This window comes from Mytilus californianus, unplaced genomic scaffold, assembly GCF_021869535.1.
Source record: "Mytilus californianus isolate M0D057914Y unplaced genomic scaffold, xbMytCali1.0.p SCAF_3, whole genome shotgun sequence".
Lineage (NCBI taxonomy): Eukaryota > Metazoa > Mollusca > Bivalvia > Mytilida > Mytilidae > Mytilus > Mytilus californianus.
In genome coordinates, this window is record NW_026262679.1 from 72,737,012 (window position 1) to 72,763,391 (window position 26,380).

General features: G+C 29.7%; 1 protein-coding gene across 2 annotated transcripts; it reads left to right on the forward strand.

Annotated features, from left to right (window-relative positions):
• LOC127735037 (uncharacterized) lies at positions 1 to 25,550 on the forward strand. Of its 2 annotated transcripts, none has more exons than XM_052245125.1 (11): positions 1 to 99; positions 6,639 to 6,732; positions 10,203 to 10,459; positions 14,608 to 14,773; positions 18,139 to 18,309; positions 18,750 to 18,857; positions 19,154 to 19,394; positions 19,825 to 20,015; positions 20,399 to 20,509; positions 21,007 to 21,195; positions 21,861 to 25,550. In XM_052245125.1, exons 1-11 carry the CDS (start codon positions 97 to 99, stop codon positions 21,899 to 21,901), a joined length of 1,572 nt encoding a protein of 523 aa, XP_052101085.1. In that variant the 5' UTR covers positions 1 to 96; the 3' UTR covers positions 21,902 to 25,550. The 2 variants fall into 2 exon arrangements, with proteins under 2 accessions (XP_052101085.1, XP_052101086.1); XM_052245126.1 differs by lacking the exon at positions 1 to 99 and adding an exon at positions 277 to 503.
• Positions 25,551 to 26,380: the final 830 nt, after the last annotated feature.

The following is a 26,380-nucleotide window of genomic DNA, read 5'->3' on the forward strand; positions in this document are numbered from 1 at the left end:
ATTTGAAGGATAGAGAAAACATCCAAAGAAGAAGATTGTTTTTCAATGGCAGACTATTTTAGTCATGGAATCTGCAGTAGATAGATAAACACATTGATGGTATGTAGACTCCAGGCTTTATCTGTCCGATATTTATCAGCTCAATTAAGTTTGTTGACTCGTCATTCATAAAACCGCAGGTAGACACTACTTATAGCTCCAAACAATTGGGTACCTTTAAAAAACTTCTTTTAGCCAATGAAAAATCTGCTTTAGTGTTAATGATATATCCACTTGTCAACACTTTAAGTGTGGAATATTAACTACTAAGGAGTACTTATTATTTTATTACATGACAGAGCTGAAAATAGTTTCACATCTTCAGAACAGATCATAGCATTTTGATGTGCATGGATATATACAGGCTTAATAGATTAAACTGAAATAATTAGTGATAACTTTTAATTTAGGAATTACTATTACTCAAGCTATCAGTTGGACTTAATGTTAATTTATCAAAATAGGTAAGTCTTTTTTTTCTATTTCAAAATATAAAATGGAAAGAAAATGATAATTTTTGGAAAAGTCTGTTTAAGGATTTTGATGTTTAGAATTTTGTTTCTCAAGAATTTGAACCAGATGCCATTCTTATCCTGCTATAATATTAATGTAAAAGATGAAAGCAAAGTTTTACATGTTTACATTTTAAAATATATCTATATCATTTGCTTATCTTTATGATAAACTCTCAATCAGAATTTTTAAATTCATGGTTTACATAATGAAAAGTTAACATTAGAAAATCTGAACTGAACACCATTTTTAATGCTAAAATAACAGTAATTTTGGCAAATTTCTTCAATTCTGAAAATGTTTTATCTTTTTTTGACGTAATTTTTTTTTTAATTCAAGTTCATTTAGTGGCGATTTAAATAAAAAATGGACAGCAAAATAATGAAAGGATTTTGGTTTGAACATTTTAATCATGATAAAAGTCTTTTGCAGAAAAGCTTATATCTGTTTTAATTAAATCACAAAAAAACTATATTTCATGTGAATAATAAAACCTTGTGAATGTTCTTGCCAGTAGCATGGTATTATACAGTTAGAGAGCTTTTGTGTATCATTAAAGCAATTCATTTTCAAATTCCTCCTTTAAATGAAATTAAACGTAACTTTAAAAATGCAGCAGTGACAAAATAAATATAGTTTCACATGCAAATTGATTTCTTTTTGATGTGAAGCAGTACGGTAAAGTAAAATATGCAGTTTAATTTTTCTGCATTCAATAAGTAATGTTGCACTGAATTGGTTAAAAATAATTATAGAGGGTGGTTGTAATTGATAGGTAAATATGCATCAATAATGCATCTACTGCACCTATAGTCTTTAATCTGCACCTGTCGAAAGTTAGTATAAAATAACAAGTGGTCATATCATTTTAAAAGAAGGTGGTATTTTATATTTTTATCAAGTAGAAAATAACATGCCCTTATATGAGAGGTGAAGTGTTAATTCAACTTGATGCTATATATATGGATGGGTTTCTAGGTACAGATATTTAGTTAACACTTGTTTTGTATTCAGAATCTGCCTGTACAAATTTGTTAAGAGGGAGTTAAAAGGACATGGCTATTGTCATCTTCTTGAATAAATCTGGCACATGAAAGATGTTATGAATATGAAAATTAAAAATTATCGGTCAATTTTTTATCATAGATGTTAATTTTTATGGAAGACTCATATTTCAAAGTGAAATTTTAAAAACACGACACTTATGAAAAAAGCAATCAAAATGCATTCTTCACACTTAAAGAGATATTCATATCTTTCTGTCACCAAGGTGTAAGACTTTGAGTGTTGAAAAATTATACAAGGACATAATTGAATAAGAGAAATTCACAGATCATTTTGATAACTGTTTTCTAGACCTGTTTATTTATTTTCCTAGTAATTCAGGATAAAAGTTCAGAGAACTGATTTATCTTTGTTTTTATAGAATTTGAAAGAAAAATCAGTATGAAACCTCCATACTATAGTATTGTAGCAAAAAGTGGAAGACAAAATGCATGGTTTTCTTTAGAATAAAGAAAAGATGCGTTTGCTGAGTTTTAAATCAAACATTTTTCATTAAATACTTATTGTAGTATTTTTAATACCCTTTAAATATTAAAGCAATCTCTTAGGACTGTTCTGTTAAAACTTATATGGAAAGGCACTTTTAGAATTTCACTGCACCAAAAAGGTATATGACACCACCTGCAACTGAGAACTTAAGTGCATCCATGGGTTCTATATAGAAATAAGAAGGTATGATTGCCGATGATACAACTCTCCACCAGAGACCAAATGACATAGAAGTTTACAACTATAGGTCACCGTACAGCCTTCGACAATGAGCAAAAACCAAACTGCTTAGTCAGCTATAAAAGGCCTGGAAATGATAAATGTATAACAATTCAAACGAGAAAACTAACGGCCTGATTCATGTACAAAACAATGAACGAAAAACAAATATGATGTATTTTTAAACATTATGAAAATTGACTTTTAGGAATGCACAAGAAAATGGCATGAATTTTTCTGTCAGACCGTCTCAGTCAACCATTTCATACTTTGCTGTAGTCACTTAATAGTTGTATGAGATTATATATCATATCAAATAGGCAAATAATAGCGTTATTGTATCTGATACCTAACTACTTTGACTTGTTGGCTAAATTTTATAGTAAAAGTTTCCGTTTTTGATATTCAAGACTTCAGTGTCTTACACATATGTGTAAAAAACTTGTTAACACGTTTTGTTTTACCTATTTTGTATAACATACTTTGTATAAAAGATCGCTTGGATCAGTTGACAGATTCTGAATAATGATAAGCTACACTTCTTGGCAGTTTTATTTCCATATCTTCTTTCAAGACAGATGAAATTGCTGAAAACATTTTCTAAATTTCACTACCATATTTGATATTCTCTGTTGCTCAACTTTGGTATCTCTTCTTTCAGATTTTCTGTTTGTCAGTACAGTAAAACCTTTGTGTATCAGAACAGTAAAATCCATTTCGTGGAACATTTCCATGGGCCTTGGTGACCAAATGGTCTAGGTAGCTTATTACTAATCAGTTGTAGATTTTAAACAAGTTATTTAGGAATCTTTCTCTCCCAAATTTTTTTGCAAGTGGGCAATTTTATGTACATGTATTTTCTTATCAATGAACTTAGGTAAAGTCCCCTGCATCAAGCTGTTTTTTACCTAAGCAAAATTGATTCACTGTGAAACAACTTCATCTCTCTTGATATGTTTCATATTGAAAAGCGTAATATGAACATCTTTGATACAATTTTGATCGAACTGACCAGTCCAAAGTAAAATTGTCAACACTTGCAAATAACATCAAACGAAATAAATTTCTTACAGCATTGATATTTATATCTGAATTTGGAAAGTTTTTTACACCTTCCTTATCTTCCATATACAATTAAGGAGATGTGGTATGATTGCTAATGAGACAACTATCTACCAAAGTTCAAATGAAGTGAATGTAAGCAATTATAGACAACAGTACTACAAAACCAAAAATTTACACTGGCTTTGATAATTCTTATACTTTGAGGAAACCATTTTATACTTGTATCCAACGATCAATTTGTCAAAATTTTAGGAATTTTTCTATCATCTGAACTTCATGGACAATTTTCACAAAGTTTCAATAGTATTCATAAGCATGGACATTTTTCCACTTTTGCTTTTTCCCTTTCTTCCTTTCAACCATTATTACTTTCAAAAGAATTGCATTATTACAAGTTTCTACTGTATAAAAGATCAATTTGATAACACCTCTGCATTGATCTAAAATTTCTTCATGCATTCTTTGTCATAGTATTAAAAAGATCATGATATGCATTTGATAGGTAAATAATATTTCACAGATATACGATATTGTGATATACAAGTTACAACCATTATACAAAACATGAAAATAACTCTTTAAAGTGATTAAATTTTAATTAGCTTACATAAGATCATGATAAGTAGAGATTTTTTTGGATTTGTCTCCCCTTTGATCTTAAAGATCTGGTGATATCTAAACAAATACATTTTTCATTTTATGTGTATTTAATTTGTTTACTTTTGTTTTACAGTTTTAAAAGTTTTAAAAGTTTAAACTCTTTGTGTCTTAACTTTCCTTTTGAAAGTGAAATTAATGAGACTCTTGTCAACAATATTAAATCTGTTTTCACATTTCAAGTGTAACTAGTATCTTGTAGGAATTGATTGTTAGCCTTTTTCCCTGTCATTTTATTTCATTTAATGATCACTTCATGAGTTTATCACCTTATTTATTTATAATTTTGATAAAAATGAATTTTAGTGTTTTACATTTGTATAGAATCAAAAGAGTGTTAAAGAGCTTTGACATTACCAGTACACTCACCACCACACCTATAGCACATCCACAAACAACAGAAAATGTTCTTCTTTGATCTTTTTTTGAATATAAATCCTAAATCATAGTTGCCATTGCTCCTGTTAGAATAGTTTTCAAGATTTATCTTATTTTCATCTTATTTGTGTTTCAATTCAAAGACCTAAAGTTTAATTGGATTTGCATGAGTATGAAGCACTGGGCAAATGAAGTAAGACTCTCAATATGTGTTCTTTTTTATACAGCTGTACCTTTTATCAACTCATTTACCTTTCTCACAACTCTTTTTCACTTTTATAACTTAATTGTAGTGTTAAAAGTGCCTTATACTCACGTGCTTATACTAGCAGAGTCGACTTTAGAATGCTTGAAAAAAATCATTGTATTGAATGTTCTTCAAATGACTTTTGGGACAATGATTTGTTTAATTCCAAGTTTTCAAATGTTGATACTTTTTACATTGAAAAGTGTAGTGTGAACAATTCATAATATTTTAAAGTTACAGTGTACTACTATCTTAATTGTTCTACTTGAGAAAATTTTGCCTTTTTACTTTTGTGACTATACTTGTCAACAAATAATTGAATATTTACACTCTTTTAATGTTTAAGATGTTAACTCCAGTCTCAGATTAAGTGTACAATTATGTTTTATATTGAATGAAAATGGCTGCAAACATGGAATATGTATATATAGCCTTGAAATATTCTTTTAATTGCTTTATCATGGCTATTATAACTTTAATATCTCAAGTTATTTTTTAGATTACAAGATATTTAAATTCAAATATGCTAAAAATCCAAACTGACATTTATTTACTATATGTAGTGTGAATTGACAAGAAAAATACAGCTGTTTTTACCTATACATTGAGCTTAATTTGTAGTTTTACAATAAAAACTTTATTTGACTAAAGGTGTTCTTTAATAGATAGTGGGGGTATTATCGTCAAACTGTCAGCGAAAAAATGATATTTTAAAGATCCTATAATCCTTAACAAATCTATGTTTCAATTATAGTTTAGTTAGAATACCGATTAGTTTAAGGTGGTCTGTGGCTTGTCCTTATTAAATTGTTCAAATAAAGAGTTATTTTTGTGGCTACAAAGGTCTAAAGGTGATGTTGGTATGTGTTCACAACCTGTAATTTGTGTTGATTGTTCACCAGAGTATTGAGATTCTACTTGGGACCTTCTTTCTGCTTCTCACTTTTCAGAATATTGAATCTTCTTCATGTTAATGTTTGTGTTGGGCTGTCTTCTGAGTACAAATATACAAAGTATTCAAATATAGTTCTAAAATAGTTCCAATATTGAATTGTTCTATGTATATATAACATATTATTTATTTATCTATCATATTGGTTGATATCAGGGGGAAAAATCATTAAGAATGACAGAAAAAGTTTTCCCCAGTCATTCATGGACAGAGAAAGTTATGTTACAAGTTTCCACAACTTTTGACAAATTTTTGATTTAAAGAAAATTAGTTAAAGTTCTGTATAATCACTTTGAATATTATATATTTTCTAATCACTTTTTTATTTTTTTTAATATCTTTTGGGGAAAATACTCACCTTGTTTTATGGCTTGCATGATTTAAAGGTCATAGAAAAATAAAAGGATAAAATTGTGTGTTTTATATTGGGCATCTGGGTGATAACCAAAATGACAAGCATTAGTCACCTATCACACTTTCAAGTTGTTATTTCATTAAATTAAACCAATTAAATCAAATTATTACATTGTATTTGTATTTGACATTTTACAAACTTCACCAAAAATGCAGGTATCTTTTTACAAAACATTTTCATGTGGCCTGGTAATTTACTGTGTTAGAGGTTGTTAGATGAAATATTTTCATCTGCTTACAGCTCAAGGTTGAAAAGTAAATAAAAGAGGAATTGAGATCAGAGTTTGTCAGAGGTAGAAGTTTAGGAAAAGGTTAAAGTTTCATTGAATAGAGATGCTGGATGTCTGGAAAAATATTTGTACCCTTTCATTTGTATTATAAAACAATCTGAAAATAGATGTAAAGTAGTTGTAAAGTTAAGTTATTAGTCTTGTGACTGGATCAGTCACCTTAGAATTTTTATGTCTGATAATATTTAACTTTGGCATTTTGGTCCAGTAAAAAAATTGTATAGAAGGTGCTTATTTCAACTTTCTCTGATGACCCGTAGAATGTAATTGAAAACAACTATTCACTTACAAAGTTTGCTCTTTGTTTCAGATTAAAATGTATACTGACCTGTGGATTATAATCTCTATCATCTGTGTTATACTTAGTGCTAATGTCTACTCATACAACCACATAGCTGTCCAAGGTAAGATTGAAAAACTAGTCCAATAGTACCAAACATTTTTGTCCAATTGATCTGACAATCATGTTTTCTTGCCCTCAAAGGGAAATAATTAAAACTGTTTTAAATGTTAAAGATTAGAGTGATGCTCAATGATACATCTTAGTATGCATTCAGATTTTAAAGTGTTGATGTATTAAACACAGGGATGTGAAGGGGGATAGAATCTAGGAATCATTTTTATTACATTGGATGACGTAACTTTCGTGTTGGGATTGTAACCGATCTATAAACATGATAAATACGCGAACATTATCGAGTGCAAAATAACTTTCCTTATCGCTTGTTATAAATTCATTTTTTCAATGGATACTCTTAAAAATATTTTTTTTAGAACATAAATTAATACTATGAAAATGTTTTGTCGTTAGAAATATATATATAAGTAAAAAATCTTTAATATCTATGCACACGTACAGAAAATGTGTGTTAACGCATGCGTAAGAATATCTCAAGAACGTTTGCAATATCCCATGCAGAGTTATCGGTCCTCGCTCTCTCTCAAGGACCGATAACTCTGCATGGGAGATTGAAAGTTTGGCGGGAAAATATGAATGCCTACTCAAATCCAATTAGAAAAATCAAATTATTACAGTAGAGTGTCCACCATGCACTTGCACTACACTATTATTAATATAGTAGAATAGAATGATATACAAATGGATGAAAATTATATATACATGTAACTGTAATATACAAATATTAATATAATATATAACAACAAACCAGAGTATACTGATTTGTATCACTTCAATATCATATTTATTACGGTGAGGTTGAATTCCCTGTCATTTATTTATCATCCACGCACGAACTTGTCTAAGAAAAAAAAAATTATATCTGTACATTAACCTCACTTTCAGGTATAGAGATGTGATTTTTTTTTCTGAGACAAGTGCTTGTGGCCATCCACAAGAACTTGCAGTCATCCGATGTTCAGTACTTCAATACTTTGATTTAGCAATTCTGCTGGTGGTCTGTAGTTAAATCATGGAATTACTTTGCAATTTACATATGATATATCACACACTTACTGAACAATATGCCATAAGCCATGGATTCCTTGTATCTGCTAAGAAAATGTGCAAAGAAAAGGTAAAATTATTCATTGTTCAATGAAAAAAAAATGACTAAATTATGTATTTTTAACACTTCTGTACTGCCAAATTACGACATTCACATATGATAGAAGAAAGTTGGTTACTCTAAGCATTTTGCACATTTTCCAAGACAGCAATTATAAGTATAAAACCACTTTTTACAATTTATTGTCCTGATTGTAAGACATAGAAAAATAGTCTGGTCACTTGCAGTATTGTGTCTGTGAATTTTGACACTTGTGTCTATGTAAATTAATGGAGCCACTTTTCTGTAAATTGAAATTCATCCTAGTCATCATAGATAATCTGCTTGTATGACATTTTATCTTAAAATGTATGATTGTTTTAGTTAAGTGGTGAGGTGTCAAAATATGTCATAACTGATTATAACTGATAATGCAGCAACTCACACCTTGAAGCTAAACAGAGTTGTGTTGCCTACTGTGGATGCTATTTACCTATCAAACACACCTTTCTGGTTCAAATGTCAAACCAAACTAAACAATTTTTAATGTAAAAAAGTGATAAATCTTGTAAGAAATTATGCATATGTTGTTTGGAAGAAATCAGATTGTTAGCTAGACACATGTTATTTAACATTAAAAAACTAATTTTTTATCTTGAAAAAATCAACTACTAGTAGTATAAAACATATTTTATAAATGCCATTCATTTATGGAAGCAATGGTAGACCACAATTTGATGACTTGAGTTGCTTGGAATAAACTGATAGCCAGCTGTGGAGACTCCCCTTCTTAAGCTGTTCATAAGGAGTAATTATAGAGGGCTCAAATCTAAGCCTTCAAGATTTAGTTTGCTCAAGTCAACTGATTAAAGTATTCTTGATATCATAGGAATTTATTTATATTTAATAGTATTTAGTTAATTGCCTTGAGTGAAGGCTGTTGGCAGTCATCACTTACTTCACATTCATCATGCAGGATCATGTCTTCAATTCAAACTAAAGTAGTTGGTCATTTTTGGTAAGGGTATCAGCCAGTAAGAATAAATAATCTATTTGTTACATTACTCCTTGCCTGTTGTGGTTTAAAGGAAACTTTACACAGAAAGTCTAGTTTAAAGTAAAGAACTGTATGGCTATGCTACCCCTTTTAATTTTCCTAATTATTATTATTGAAGTTCCATAGATGTGTTCACACAACATTGTTATGGGAAAATGATGATATTTTCACATCTTATATGATCTGAAGTTTGCTTTAACTGAATCTCATAGTTTTTTTTACATAATCTTAGGACTGAAGACATATAAGATACGTTTATAAGTTTTCACTTTTGTCTTTAAAGTGAAGAAATTCATTCATGAAAATGGATGCTTTTCCAGTTTTCCATAAAACTCAAGTTTGTTAAACCCCTGCTCCAAAGAAGATTAGGTATACTGTTTAACCTCTTTTTGTCTGTCCATCCAGGTGCCTTTTGTTAGACAGTTTCATGTTTTTCTCTGAACCAGGGCTTCCTGAAATTTTATATCAAGCTTCATGTGAACATGATATGTATGTGCCATGCATATCCACATTCATTGCTCATCAACTTCATGTTTCCTGAATATTTATATACTATCATGCATAATGGAGATTCTCTCCGGATAGTGTCCGGCTTCCTCCACCAATAAAAACTGTCTGACACGAATTAGCACAATAGAGTTGAAAGTGGCGTTAAACACCAATCAATCAAACATAATGATGATGTATGAGATTTCCATCACATTTATCTAAGGAAATGAGAATAAGAACTTTCTGAAATTTGGTACATGCATCAAGCTTCGTGTGAGCATACTTTACCGTGTGATGCATTGTCACATTCATCTTTCATCAACTTTCTGTTAACTGAATACATTTTGTACTTATATACTCTTACACATAATGTCCATGTATGAAAACTTCTCAGAAACTACAAATTAGTTCTTCTTGAAATTTAGTATAGGACTTCATGTGAACATCTTATAATGCATAGGCGGATCCAGGTGGGGGGGGGGTCCCTGGTTTTTGTGGGAAAAATTTGGTTGATTATATAGGGAATCACTGAAGCATGACTGTAGCGGCCCCCCTCTTATGGCAGTCAGTGGCCCCCCTTATAAAAAGTTCTGGATCCACCACTGTGATGTGTGATACTCTCATCAACTTCCTGGTTACCAAATACTTATTGCTGTAGAATTATATAATGCTCACAGTTTTATAATTTTAATTGTTACCTTCTATGAATAACATATTGCACTAAAATTTAGATTACTATGTTGAATTTGACCAAATCTCCTGAAATTTTGGATATTTTTTTCTGCATAGGTATAGATGTTTTCATTTTTATATTGACTTTCAGGTTCCGGATGTGCTGATGGATCAAGAATAGGACTATATGGACATGACAATATTGTTACGTGTCAAGGACAATGGAAAGGACATATAAACAACAGTAGTCATTTATGTGCTGCTGGATGGAAAGTGTGTTCGTATGAAGACGTGGATTTACTTGGAACTATTTCCTGGGAGGAAGCTATATCTGTGGAGGGATGTTATAGTATGAATGCTGCACAAGATGGTGGGAAATGTCAGAAATGTGCTGAAGATTATGGTCAGGTTGGTATATACTTAAATCTATCGCATTATGTATTTTTTTTTGTCATCAGATTTTCAAAGAAAATTTAAAATCAAGCTTGACCTGATTTTTTTTTTTCTCACTTCAAAAGTTCCTACAAGAGCTATGTGTGTAGCTTTTCTACCTGATATTTCTGTTAAAAAATTTATCAAAAACAGTTGACCAGCATTAATATTGCCTTTTGTGGCCTTTGACAATAAGCAAAATACATACTGCATAGAAAGCTATAAAAGGCCCTGAAATGATAAAATGTAAAACAATTCAAACGAAAATGCTAATGGCCTGGGGCGCTTTTCACAAAAAATCTTACGATTAAAATCGATCTTAAGGTATACTGAAATGTTCATGACTTACGAGTGTTTTTACTCGTAAGTTTTTTTGTGAAAAGAGTTGCTGTTTAAAAGGTTTATATGTTCTGGTAATGAAACACATGTTTCAGTTAACAACTTATTAGTATAAATAGCTGATCAAAATCTCTTCATATACCATAGAAATTCAGATTTTGTTGCCTTTCTCCACTCTGTTTACCAATCAAAGAATCAGGACATAGAAATACAAATTGAAAAGATTGAGAATCAAATATGTTACAGTAAACAAAGATAATGGAAATACATGGGAATGAAATATGTTAGCTGATCAATCTTAAGGGCTTTTGAATCTGCAACTATAATATTTTATGATTTATTACTGAATAAATGGTTTCACATCATTAATTTTCAAATTTTATAATTATGATTTGTCATTGGATCTCACAATTAACAAGATATTAAAAGCCAGTTCATCAACATTGTGAAAATCAAACAGGTAAACATTTCCCATTAAACATTTCAAACTATCACAGAAAAGGTTTTTGCAAAGTTGTTTATGAATTTGCATTTTTTTCTAGTAAACAACTATATGTACTTCTACCTACATACCAAAGTACAAAGTAACAATATATGGTTTATTTAAAAATGTGGACTAAGTACTAATTAGCTACTGTTCTATCTGGGGTGTCTAGGGTTCGCTAGTTAAAGTCTTTGAAGGATGAGGTTCAGGTATCCATTCAAGATTAACAGTTGATTAACAATGATAAACTTTTCAACAAAGTCATCAAAATGTTTTAAACAGAAGATAGCTATCATAAAGATGTAAGGTCATCTTCACACCTTGCAATGAGTTTGCAAATATTTGTAGAATTCATTCCAACTTTTCACATGACTTTCTTATCATATTAGTAAAGTAACAAGATCATAGAAGGAATTTTTGTAATATTTATATCAGAAAATTTAATTCTCACAATAATTTTCTTTTTCCATTTGGCAATCACAGTTCCTCTCATTTACACATTTTGATGTCATCACATATATATTAGCTAAGCAGAATGGTTAAAATCTGAATTTTGGTTGATATTGAGGACATGGATTGTTTATAACCCTGTTGCTGCTGCTAATTTAACATGGTTTCATTTTATGTGCCAAAAAATATGGCAGCTGGATGTCTGTGACATGACATCATATGATATATAACATCACACCCTAATGACGTTACATTGGGGACATATTGAAGAAAAATATTACACTGTATAATCTTTGGTGTTTTAATTAAAGAGATACAGTAATGAACAAGTTCTTAAAAAAATTAAGCATATGGACATGTGTGTCCCTCCTGAACAGCGAGTGTGGACTTAATTTTTATGCAGCCCTCTGAAATTAGAAAAAATAAAAGGATAATGATTTTTTTATAGAAAAAAAAAATATTTAAATTTTTTTCTGGTCAACATTTATGTAAACATCTGACTTTAATCACCAAAATTCATGCATCTCCAATGCAGAGAATGGATTTTTAATTTGAGTTGAGACTATTGATTTGTAAAATATATATGATAATGAAGTTTCACCCTACCTTTGAAATGTGGTAAATGATGTAATAGATGGAATATAAAAAAGGAAGATTTTTTCCCCCTAAACAACCAAAGGCATTACCTTAAATGTTGTAGTGCAATAATTATGCAATGAAATTTTTATAGAAATTGATATTACTTTAATGAAAGTTCTTTATTATGTTTGGGAAATAAATTCAGTTCATTATAACTATATATGCTTGGAAAATTAAAACCATCTGTGTGGCATCTTTCTATTTATTAATTGAATAATTTATTTTCTTTAAATAACACTGAGGATCATAATCCTGATATTATAAAATGATTGATAATTTTACAGTTGTGACTATAATAAAATGCTCAACCTGTTTTGTGGAATGAAAAAGTTTAAAACTGTCTTTGGAACGAAAAAACCTGTTTGATAATGTAATGTTACGGTAATGTAACATACATAAAGTATGCTCAAATGAATAAATTTAAAAGGGAAATGTTTAATAGTTGATTTAAATTTTCAATATATATTAATTGTTGAACTTTGTAGGAATCATAAATTCACATAACATTGTTAACTATAAAAGACACTTAAAAAGTTTCGCCACGCTCAACAATGATAAATGCAGAGGAAAAGAAATCCATGATCGTTATCGAAAAGCGAACTTAGTGCTTGGGTGAAACTTAAAGGATGATTTTACACCCGTATAAGTCTTAAAATAAAAATGGGGAACCACATGAAAAGAATGAAAGGATTTACCATTACAAAATCATTCGCCGAGTAATTTTTGCACAATGGATTTGAAAATAGATATTTTATTACCCTGAGTTGCTGTTTGGCAGATAAATGTTACTGTTCATTTCACAGTTATGTAAGGCATGCAGAGACATTTTTACTGCTATGTCCGTCTGTTTAATTGACTTCTCCATGCTTTTTTTTATAACTATACTGTATAATAATGTATAAAGTACACCAAGTGTGTATCAGTTTACAGTCCAAATCTCTAGGTTTATAAGTTTAATTAGAATTTATGCCAAGGGCATGTTTGAAGGAAGATAAAATGTATTCTCTCAGAAAAGAGTTTTTAAATTTGTAAGATCCTGGAAAAACTCAATCTTCAGAAGTTCTCAATATACATTTCTACTTAGTCATTGCTTGCCTAAAACATCTGAACAAATTGTTAAGCTAGGAAAAAATTAAACCTGATGCACTTTTAATCATTACCTTGTTTAACACCCACAGGTAAACCTTTATTTACAAGATTCTTCGCATTGATGTATAACCATTTTGATAGAACCCAGTCTTACAAATCCTCATGGTTTCATTAATTAAACAGCCACTAACGACAGGAAGTATCAGTAACTCATTAACAAAACAATGCTGTTGCACATTACTTGCATTTTTATAATAAAACAATGTTATAATTGACCTGCGATATTTTCAAAAGAATAACTACAACATATGAACATTTACCTCCATATAATGAGGACAAAAATATCACACCAGGAGGGATATGTTAAGTGCATTTTTTTCTGATAGTTTATTCAGAAAAATCCTGTGATGTTTTGACCAAACAGATGTGTTTTCTTGTAATTTAGGAATATAGTACATTTTTGTGAAAAGATAGATAAAAAATGAAATGAAATTATCTTTTTGAGTGATTATGATCATGATTATACCTTTCTGTCTGTGTAGTTAACATTTTTGAATAAGTGATAATGACTGCTAAATCAACACACATAAAACATTTACAACACATCTTGGTGTTATTTATTCTGCAATAGATGGTCACATCAAATCAGTATCATGTTATGTCTTCAAAAATATATCTACAAATTTAAATCATTGGCGATAATGAAAAAAAATAATAGAAAACAAAATGAAAATGTTTTGGCCTTGCCCATTTTCAAAGAAAGCAATATCTCAAAAAGAAGAACATCCAGGATATGTGTATGTTGCCTTTAGAAAAGGTAGAAGATATTGAAATGAGACATAAATGAAAAAGAATTTCATATTTTTTATTCTAAAGGACATTATTAAGACATTTTACAGCAAAAGTTTGAGACCATAGCTTGAGCTTATCCATCCACTGACACTCTGACTGACATATCTGGCCTTATAGCTAGATTAGCATCATTTATATTATCAGGATTCAGGAGATCTATAATTGGTATATTCACAATTTTGGAAAATGTCTGTTTTCCTCAGATTTTTTTTTTAAACAAATGAATAAAACTAAAATGCAGGCTTATTGAAAACTTGACTTGTATTTGTAGGATGATATGGCTGGTATTGGTAGAGGATGTCCACATCAGAACTTTGGTCAAACATCCTGTATTCGTGGAGGACGAATAGATTCTAGTTGTTGTGTAGACTCACATTTCCAGCAAGCTTGTCATTATAAACCTAACATACATGGTGTTGTATGCTGTAAACTCCCAAGTAAGTAGTCCTTTTTAAAAGTATCTGAAATTTCATCAGTGACCACAGTCTACTACTGTGCAGATTGAAATATATTTACTCCCATGGTCTTGTAATGTTGTTGTCTTTTGTGTATATACTAAAACACTTTTATCAACTTGTATAAAGATTTTACCAATAACATTTTTTTCTCATAATTAAATTCATTTTATTGAAGGTTGTAACTTTGTGCAAAAGAAGTGGGGTTTTCTAATTTTACTGAAACATTAAACTTAAAAAATAAAACCATAAAATTCATATAAGGACAATTTTCATTCCTTCCTGTCAACATCTGCTGTTTTAACTTTGTAAACATAGTTATTGTATGACAAACATGATAATACTGTGTAATTTGTTCCTTTAAATTGGCCGGAACTGATTCAAGAATTTGTCCAGTTTATTTTTTTTAGTGCAATCAAATAAATCTTTTGTTCAGGATCATGTGAAGTAAAGTGACCATAAACTACTAATAAATTAAAATGTTAGCTATGTTCATATTTACATAGTTTTATAAATGAACATAATACACCCACTAATGGAATGACAGATTTACTTCTTTGAACTTCCATGTTAATAAATTACTTGTATTATAAGTTTGAGAGAAACTGTAAATATTGAAAGAAAGATTTTCATAGGTTTAAGTTAAGCAGAGGAATATCTTAAATTTATATTTTATGTAAAAGTTTCATCTAGACACTACAAGTATATCATATAATTACTACATTTAGTACATGTATTTGGTTTTAATATAAACAGTCTAAACGTTTAAACCCGCTGCATTTGTTTGCACCTGTTCTAAGTCAGGAACCTGTTTCAGTGGTTGTCGTTTGTTGATGTGGTTCTTAAGTGTTTCTCGTTTCTCGTTTTTTATATAGATAAGACCGTTGGTTTTCCTGTTTGAATTGTTTTACACTAGTCATTTTGGGGCCCTTTATAACTTGCTGTTCGGTGTGAGCTAAGGCTCCGTGTTGAAGACCGTACTTTGACCTATAATTGTTTACTTTATACACATTGTGACTTGGATGGAGAGTTGTCTCATTGGCACTCATACCACATCTTCTTATTTCTATCATAGTCATTATGATAAAAAAAAAATTCTTCAAGAGAACGATTATTTTCAGTTTTTTATACTCCACCTACAATAGCAGGGTATATTATGATTTCCGGTCTGTCTGTCCAATATCATGTTAAAGTTAAGTTAAGATAGTTTAACATAAGGTTGTGGTCACATCAACTTGAAACTAAGTACACATGCACATTATAATGTGTACTTTTTTTTGCCAAATTAGTGCATTTGGCATGGTTTCCTTGTTTAATTTTCTCTAGTTATTCCTACTCCTCTACAGAACCTTAACTTGTTTAAATGTGAAATCTTGGAAGATGTGCTGATCTATGATAAAATTTTGATTGAAGCTCATTTTGTTTTAAAGGAACATATATTCTCCATGTCTGCCTGTCTCCTTATAAAAGACATACATGGCTTTTTTTCTGATTATAACATTATCTAAACTAACTGTAAACTGCAAATGATGACATATTTCCTATTAATACATAGCAGAAGGGTGCCAATGAATGATGTAGTTTTCTGCCATTATAACATGTTATTGCTTGTAATATGTTTACATAGATCACATGTAATTAATTTGAGTTTACTAACTTTAGATTAAGTATACTGTAATATCCTCATCAATTAATATCATTTCAAGTGGTTTTTTGCATACCACTCTGTAAAAAAGATTGGAGCTAAATACTTTTCTGTCTGCTGTTTTTGCAGACAGGTTATTACAAACTTTTTCTTTTCTTTTCTTTTTTTGTCTTGAACATATGACAGTAGCATGTACTTTGGCAATTATTGTATATTGCCTTAGTGATTTCTATTATAGTAATTGATTGTAAGATGACAACTTTTGTTGTTGTTGGCAAACCTTTTGTTTGGCATTAATAATTTGTTTGTTGCAATTGACAAAGAGGATGTTCAGTTGTAAATAGCACTGTTATTGTTTAAGTCAAAATCAGCAGTTGTCAAAAAGTTTTAATTCTCTGTCTAATCAATCAGCCTAATAATATCTGTATAAGATATATTTGGAGATGAATTATAATGAAATTTTCATAAGCAGTTGGCACTCCTGAGTCTGCTGTATGTATTCATATTTCATGAATAAAAACTAAATTTCAATAGAGTGCAAAATTCAAATTATAAAATTTTATTGTTTGCAATATTTCATAATATCTACCCTAAACCCTTTCATTTCAAGTCTCCTAAAAGAATTTTGTAAACCTTGATATTTCATAATTCATGGTTAAGTATTCTTAGGTGCCATATTAATGTGAACAGGGGGCTCCAAAGAGCCTGTAACATTCAGCTGTATTATGTATAATACCGTTATGTGTGTTCTGCGCCAAAACTTTGTCAAGTTTCATTAGAAGATTTAAATATTGATAAATTATGTTGAACTTTTGAAGAAGAAAGAATAATAGACACCAAGTTTGATGGTCTCTGGTAGATTGTTGTGTCATTGGCAATCATACCACAATCCCAATACTAACATTACAGTAATGTAATGGCAATATAGGACACATAGGTTTTTTTGTCCTAGTTAGCTAAGAAGAAGATGCAGTCTCTCCTAAAAACTTTATATTTCCTTTTGCCGTCTTTCTCAACCTAGATCATCAATCATTATTATGAAATTACCATTTAGAGATATGGCCGGGTCTATCTTGAAAGTCACAGTCACATAGAAGGACAGTACTGAAATCATGTAAAAACATATCTTTTGTACTGTCTTCTTATATCAAAGTACTGTGATACTCATACAATATATTGCAGGAAACATATCTTACTTCATCTATAAACAGATTTTAATCTATCTAGCATAAAATATATCAATCAAACATTTTCCCACTCTCTAAGTCTATTGAAGAATGTCTTGACTTGTTTTACCTATAGTAATAAATCAAACTGACCAGGTCTAGGTTGGCCCATTAATCTTGGCCAATTTATTCAATTATCATCAACAGAATTTTCAAAACTATTAATTAAATCTATACAATGATTCAATGGAACGTAGAAAATTCTTTATAGAGATCATTATCAGAAAAAATGGTTTTTCACAGATTTGATATTTTAAATCTCAAGTTTTTGTTGCAAAGTATTGAATTATACTGGTATTGATAGTAAATGGATTGTTTAATTACTTTCTTTATTTTGTGTTTACTGAAATAACTTTCACATTTTACAAATTAGTTTGACAGAATTTGGTGAAATAAACTTCAACAAGATGTCTGACATAGCTAAAATATTTTTTATTTAACAGCTTCTTTATTTATTTTTTTCTTTGTACTTACAGGCAGAAAGCCCAAAATAGTTGTTAAACCAAAAGCTAAAATAGAAGTAAATACTGGTTTAATTTTCCTGTTAACCTGCCAAGCTACTGGCACACCTGCTCCTAGAGTTCAGTGGTATAAGGATGGTACTCAGATTCCTGACACAAACAACAGAATACAAACATTACCTTCAGGTTAGTAAGACTGACCTGCAGCAGGAAAAAGGGGAGGTCCAAGTGCCTTAGTGGTCCAAAGACTGTAACATATATTAGTCACAATCAGTGGAAAATATATGTTCTCTTTAGATTAGTAGTACATGTATGACTATCAAGCAAATAGAGCTGTACAGTGAAAACTTCTACATTTATTTTTGGATGTAAATAAAAATCATCTCCAAAACAAGGAAAGTTCTATTGGTCTACATGAAATGTGTAATAATTTTTACTACATTCAAAGGATTGGTGTTGGATAGATGTACAGCAATACTTGAAATCATATAAAAATAACACCTATATTTGTTCATATTTATGAACTCTAAACAGTTTGAAAAGCTTTTTCAATCATAAAATAGAAGTCCCTAATATGTTGTTTTTTGTAGTTATTTTTACTGTTTTATTTTATAATACACTTATAGGTGACTTATTAGTAACATTAGCCAAGAAATCTGATACCGGTTTATATAGTTGTGAAGTCATCAATACAGAAGGATTAGATATGGCTAGCTCTCAAGTCATAGTTAGAGGTAAGAGCATTATTATTTACAGAAATACTGTTCTAGGGGAGATAACTGTTTAATTACATTTCCTCAGATTTCACAAAAAAAAGCAATGGCAAATGTAGACACCTGTTAAATTGATTACAACAACCATTTTTTTGTTAAATCAATAGATGTTTAATAGGAAAGGCTTAATAAAAATTGACTGCTGTTAAGTCTTATGATGAGTGTTTTACAAATAGTCTGTGTATATTACCTCCTCCTGATTCTGTGATAAAGTGCAAGCTATTGTAGTATTTGACCACTCTTTTATTGTATTATAGAATACAGTTCAGGATGTAAAGACGGGACAACAGAAGGATTAGATTTACATAGAGATGTACATGCTTGTTCTGGGAAGTGGGAAGGACATGTAAGAAAGGGGAAATCACTCTGTAAGAAAGGTTGGAGAGTATGTAACCCTACAGACAGAGAGGTTTTACACGAGTTAACATGGCTAGATATGTTAGATTTACAGGGATGTTATGCCTATAATGCTGCAATGAGGAAAGGACAATGTAAAAAGTAAGATGCTTCTGTTCATAAACAAATACAAAAGAAATATTGTAAACAAACATTAGATATTCAGTGTATGAATAAAGGGATTTTTTCCCTTTTTTCTTTTTAATAGAAGAGAAATATGCATATTAGGTTCCTTTTGCTTTAAATACTATTAAGGCAGTGGTGTGTTTAGAAGAGTTCATCCTCCTCCCCTCTTTTTATGCTTAATATATCATTTTTATCTTTTTTTATCTTTTTGCTCTTCATAAACATTTAAGATAACATTTATAAACAGAACTCTTGAATTCTTTAAAAAAGTGAATTCCTGTGTTTTGAACATCAAATATTTATTGAAATTTCTAAATTTTAAATGTTATTAAAGATTTGAACAATGGTGTCAAGTAACCTTGTTTTTATAATCTTCACTCTGTTAATATTTTTATTTAATTTTCAGATGTAGGGAAAGAAATATGGCAGGTTTTGGTAGAAATTGTGGTAAATTAAGATACCAACGTAAAAGACAATCATGTTTAGCTACAGGAAGAGTTGATGTTTTTAAAAAGTCAGAATCTTCATCAGGTTGCTTCTATAAAGAAGGTGTTACTTCTGGTGTACTGTGCTGTAAAAGGAAAACTAGAAAATCTAGTAAGTTTATACATGCTTTTTCATTGTCAGTTAAAATTTCTCACGACTTAAATCATATAGTGACACTGAGTCACCTTCTGTTTGATATAAATTTCTAAGTTGGGTGTTGGTGTATATGAATCAAAGAAAATGATATCACAATTAAGTTTTTTTACAAGTATGCTCTATTTTTGTCTTCTAACAGGAAGCAGTGAATAATAACATGAAAATATATACAATATGAACAAAAAAGAGAAAACCCTGAAATGTACTTTATTATTGACAACTAAATGGCAATGTGTGACATCTTGATTTAGAAGTCATTAATAAATTGTGAATATTTAAAAGTATATGATTAATTTCCAATTATTTTATTTTCACAAAATAAATATTACTTTTTCCAGAGAAGAAGCCATCTGCTGTATGCTTGTCTAAATGTTTGAATGGTGGTAAATGTATGGGACATAACTATTGTCAATGTCCTAGTGGCTACAAAGGAGCAGTTTGTCAAATACGTAAGTAAATTTATTTTAAACTATTATTTTTGATGTCCTTGTTTTTTCTCCCAGAAATAAAAAAAAAATCTTTTTTATTGATATGACAGGCTTGAGTTTTATTTTTGTTTATTTGTTTTTTTGGGGGGGTGGTGGGAGGGGGTTATATTTGATATGATTGTAAACATTTGTGCAGCTCCATGACAATCATTTAGTTGACAAAAAATAAGTATAGATTATTATGTTTTCTTCATATAGATATCCTAAAATGACAGCCGTGAGCCACATTATTAAGCCTTTTTATTGAGTTAGCACTGATTATCAGTTTATCCTGTAATTTTAGATATTTTATGTCCCTTACATCATTTTACTCTTGAGGAAAGTAAGCCTGATAAAGCCATACTCTCTCCTATTATAATTTTCACAAAACACAGAAAATATACCGGCAAGTAGTTAATGATACACAGCAACATGACACTGAGGACACTTTATTGATAACATTTTTTTTTTTTATTCAGCTATATGCAAATATGGTTGTGGAGATTTCGGCGAATGCATAAAGCCAGGAGTATGTCAATGTAAAGATGGTTTTACTGGTAAAAACTGTCATAGAAAAGTTTGTAAACAAACATGTCTTAATGGAGGCAGATGTGTGAAGCATAAATGTCGATGTTCTTCAGGGTTTGATGGACGACATTGTCAAAGAAGTAAGTTGAAAAAATCAAACTTCATTGGAACACAATTTTACCCATCATTGCTCTGAAAAGTCAGTATTACCCCTGTGTGTCATTCTGTATAGGTCCTAAATCCAACAGTTGTCTTGTCTTTTATATATATAGGATTTATATAATCATGCTCTGAGAGATAACAGCTGAATTTTGGTTTACAACTTTTTTTAAAGTAAGATCCAGATTGAATATGTGTTTTTAATGACCAATTTTTCACAAAATAACTGTCCTTGCTCCTAGTACTATAAACAATTTCGCAAGATAATTCAGCATCTGTGATTTCCTCTTGCATAACTTCCATAATATTAAAATGATTAATGTATGGCTTGAACTGAAGTTTTCTTAGATCTTGTTGATTATGGTTTTTGAATATTGAATTGAAAGAAAACAGAAAGAGAGAAAAATAACCTACTTGCTTAAATAAAGTGTAAATACTATATACAGCTTTTTTTCTGACTGTAAATGAAAGGAGATGGAGGTAAATGTCAATGAGACAGAAATCCAGCAACTCAAGATATTCAAAATAGACATTATTGTAAAGAATTATGTTATTCATCTGTAAATTGGATTACATTGTATTAATTGATTTACAACTATACTTTTAAAGTTTTTTTTTACTAATTTTAATTTTATTTCTTTTTTAGAATCAATAGTTTTAACAAAATTGAATAGAACAGAGCGATGACAACTTCCAACTGAAACACAAACTCCAAACACTGCCAAGTTGTGATGATATTCTGTGATTGTAAAAACAGTGAATGAATTTTGCATAATAAACTTGTTTTGGTGCCATGACCCAAGGATGCCATTCAGTTCTACAGAAAATGACTGAACAAAACTACCGGTACAGCTGTATAGAAACTAAGATAGAGGAGATTTAGATTCGAAATTGAAACAATATTTTGTTAGTGACATTACAAAAACTCAGTATACCAAAAATAAAGCCGCTCCATATATTGTCAATAATCAAAAACTTGCCATTTCCATACTACAATGTAGTGATTTATAATGAACTACTATGAGTGAAAGTATGTTACTTCAAGGATGGCATGTAGTGGCTATTGAATTCCATCATTAATATTGCTTTTGGTAACATGTTTTGTATTTTTGCTATTTATCACAAAACCTACAAAATTGGTAAAAACAAATATTAGTATCACTTTGTATACATAATTCTAATATTTTCTTATAACTCTTTTGATTGAAATAATATTATGATGTCCTGAAAATTGTTGCATAGCTTTCCGTATTGTTTGTTTTGTTGGTAAATGTTATTTATATAGTAGCTGGTTGTGAAATCCAATGTTAGCCTTTTTTTAAAAGTTGTATTTAGTAGTACCATTTCTGTTTTAAAGAATGGTTCAGAATACATCCAAGTAACCAATATGACTTAGGCATAATAAGCAGAATTATTTTCCAAGAGTAGAGAGAGAAAAAGCTTGTATATTTCTCCAAAACTTAATAAAAACTCTATTGTGTCTAACTAAAATATACAAATAAATAGTTATATGATATCATGGTAGAAACTGTGCAATCAGAACAAGAGTAGAAATGTATTTGTCAGTAATAAGCATAGTAATCACCTCTTTACTGAAAACTGGTGATACAGGGTTTCATTTTCCCCCTATAACTGTATGATTCATCCCCTAATAATAAGTGAAGAAATTGTAACATTGTAGTTTTTATCAGTTCTATATTTGGTCTACTAGGAAGCACTGCACTTGAAAGTTAAGGAAATAAAATTTGTTGTGTTGTTATAGAATTTGTTATAGATGTTGTTTATATTATTTTTTCATCACATTGTTGTCATTCATTTGTAAATAAACATTTTTTGTATTTTATTTGTTATGTAAGTACATTTGTAAATTTGTAAATTTGTAAATACACCTATTTAAACACCACATGTACAAATGTATGTAATTTTAGAATCTGCATTTTGTAAAATATTCTGAGTGTTCATTTAGTTTTACTAAAATATTATTTGTGCCAAATTGTTTTTCCAAAAATGCTATCAAATAAACTTTCACAAAAATATAAAGCCCTTTTTATTGAAAATAATTGTTTGCTTCAAATTCTTTAATCTGAAACATGGTAATATTTTTTCTTAGGTTCCATAAGAAAACCTCAAATGCACAAATAGTGTAAATAAATCCTCATTATAATTTTTTTTATGGCATCACACTGAAAATTGTTAGAAGTTTTGTTTTTTTGGCATTTAGAAGCAGAAAAAATCTGGACTTTTTCAAAGCTTGCATAATAAACCTGATTAATGCATTAAAGTGCTCACATACATTTTTATTAGACCTTAGGATTGTAATGCTCAAGTGGAACTACCTCAATAGTTTTTAAGGTTGTTATGTTACATGATAGAATTTTTAGACTTTCAGGATTGTGGATTGTAACTTGTAAAATCTGCAAAATCTGCAAAATGATTTTTTCAGTTTAGCCTTACTGTTGAAGTTTTGTCCATATTTTAAGCAATATACAGAATGTTTACAGCCTCTTGATAAAAAATCTTCCTGTTTCACGATATATTGACCTGACTTTAAGTTGAAAGGTCATATAAAAGGTTAGATATCATGATTTTTAACTGAATAGTGTAATTGTATGGTAAATTGCAAATAATTGGTCTAGATATTTAATGAAGTTAGCAAATTTAATGTAGAAATGGAATTTCTCTTTAGGGACTTTTTATTGAATTAACAAATTTTTATGATTTTATCTTATGGTAACATATTTTTTTTAAATGTTTTCATTGATTCAAAATTTTAAAACATCTTTATACCATCTAACTTGATATTCAAATAAGAAATTTTTATTATAATATGATTCCAATTTGATTTTAAACATGATTTTCATAGCTCTTGTCATTTCAAATGTGTACATGTTTTCTATTTAATAGATTGCTGTTTGTAGTAAAGTACTAGTGGAGAAAAAAATCATGGACACATAACAAATTGAATTTGAAACCCCAATACTTGTGGTAGCAAAGGTTTAGATACTTTTAAGTTTACTCAAACACAATACATATGTCTGCTCAAATGCATCACAAAAAAATATATAATTATGGTAAAGCACCTGCATTTTAACATACATGTTAACCAGGAATTGGCACTCTGAAAATAGGTTACTCGTATGTTATTGAAGTTCAAAACATGCATCCATAGTAAAGGAGAAGGTCCGGCAAGGGCTTATTTTGGCCTAAAATTTGAAGTACATCTGATGAAAGGTTTTTGACATTTTATAAACACTTAAGGTTCTACTTCAGTCGATTCAGTTAGGTTTTGTAAAATATTTGAACTGATTTGGTCTTTGAAGACGTTCAAATTCAAGCTTAGATATGACAAATCTATCAAATATGCAACAAAACGTCACTTTTCAGATGGTTTTTGTCTAAAATGGAAGTGGCTGCAATCGTATTCAGTCTCAATCTTTATATATGTTATGTATTATTATCAAATTCAACATATATTTAAATATTAAGACTGAACACAAGTGCGGTCACTTCCATTTTACACAAAAACCGTCTAAAAATTAGCACAAATTTTGAAATTGTGAAGATTTTAGTAATTTTGTATGAATTAGTGATGCTAGTACCTGATGCATGTGCATTGTATTGTCAAAAAACAGCCCATATTTATGTAACAAAAGTATTCTACTTTCCACTAAATAGCTATAAGTTTTCATTTTTAACAAATTTTTAAAATGATATATTTTGGGCCAAAAAGGGATCTTACCGGGCCTACTCCTTTAAATTGAAATTTGTGAGTGCCATTCTTTAGTGAATAATATTTAAATGGAAGTGTCGTTGCTTAATATTATCTGCATCCAAATTTTGGTTTTTGATGTGTTAACTTATCAGAATTGATGTTACAATAAACAAAACCTTTGAATTTTACTTATAAAACCTTTACCACTTACTCAAGAGAAAGTATGAATCTTGTTTGAATTTTGATGTTGAGAGTTATTACAATCCCTCTGTTCCCATAACACCAATATCAAAATAGTTTTGTGACTCTTATTTCAGGACTAACTGATGATGAAAAATATATAAAAGGTTTTTGCTTAATTGCTTCTCTAGAAATAAGCAATTATATGCACAAATATCAACACTGTTATAATTGTTACTATAAAGCATATCAATATAAGTTCTAAAATAACTGGTAATTCATTGAGATCATTGTCAAATTATTTGTTGTAAAATAAAATGTTAGTCCCAATTAATAATGCATTTGTTGTATAGATTTCTACATGTGTTTATATATGTTGACAATTGTTATATATTTTTATGAGAAAAAAGCCAGTGGTTACAATAAAACATAATGTTACTTTGATATATTGTTTTTTTTTTCTTTTATCCTAGATGACATGGTTGAATTGTTGTTGTGACGTAATAATAAGGATTATTTTGAAATCAAAATTTCCCTCATGAATTATTAATGGATAAATTTCATGACAGTTGAGATGCCAAAAATATTTATCACCCCTGGTTTTTGCAGTCTACATGGGAAATATCACTGGAGTTACCTCCCCTTTCATTCAATTAACATGTACTTTAAAAAAAATTTACAAGTCAGTGGTGTTATAAGTAAACAATAACCTAAACTAGTCAATTGCTACGGGCCATATTTCACCTTGATATGGTAGAGATAGTTTAACTGACATCTTATGATTTCAAGTGTATTGTAAAATCACTTATTATACACAAAATATATTGTTAGCCTCTCACTGATGGAAAAGAATGGATATGTTGTGTTTATTCCAGGCACAAAATCACAACACACATTTGACAAAACCTCAAGTAAAGGCACAGCACTTGTTTTGCTGTTCTTCATCCCCAAAAAGTAAGGATAAGTGGTAAGATTGCCAATGAGAAAACATTCCACCAAAAACCAAGACAACGATGTGAACAACACAGGTCAAAATACACCCTTCAAAATGAGAAAGTTATATACTGAAAATTCAGAAATTATTGTGTGCATTTATTATTGCGATTTTGTCATTTTAGACTAAAATGCGATTTTAAGTTTTGCGATATTGAGAAAAACCCTGTTTAATTCATATAAAAAATTTCAAATTGCAAGTTTAAATTATTGTGATTATAACCCTGTCACATTTTTTGCAATAATAAAAACATCGCAATAATTTCTGAATTTACAGTACC

Bases quoted from the DNA above. Each gene is read 5' to 3' on its own strand.
- LOC127735037 (XM_052245125.1), top strand. The intron at 10,460-14,607 runs GTTGGTATATAC...TTGTATTTGTAG, and splicing joins GTGCTGAAGATTATGGTCAG to GATGATATGGCTGGTATTGG. The intron at 14,774-18,138 runs GTAAGTAGTCCT...TTGTACTTACAG, and splicing joins TGTATGCTGTAAACTCCCAA to GCAGAAAGCCCAAAATAGTT.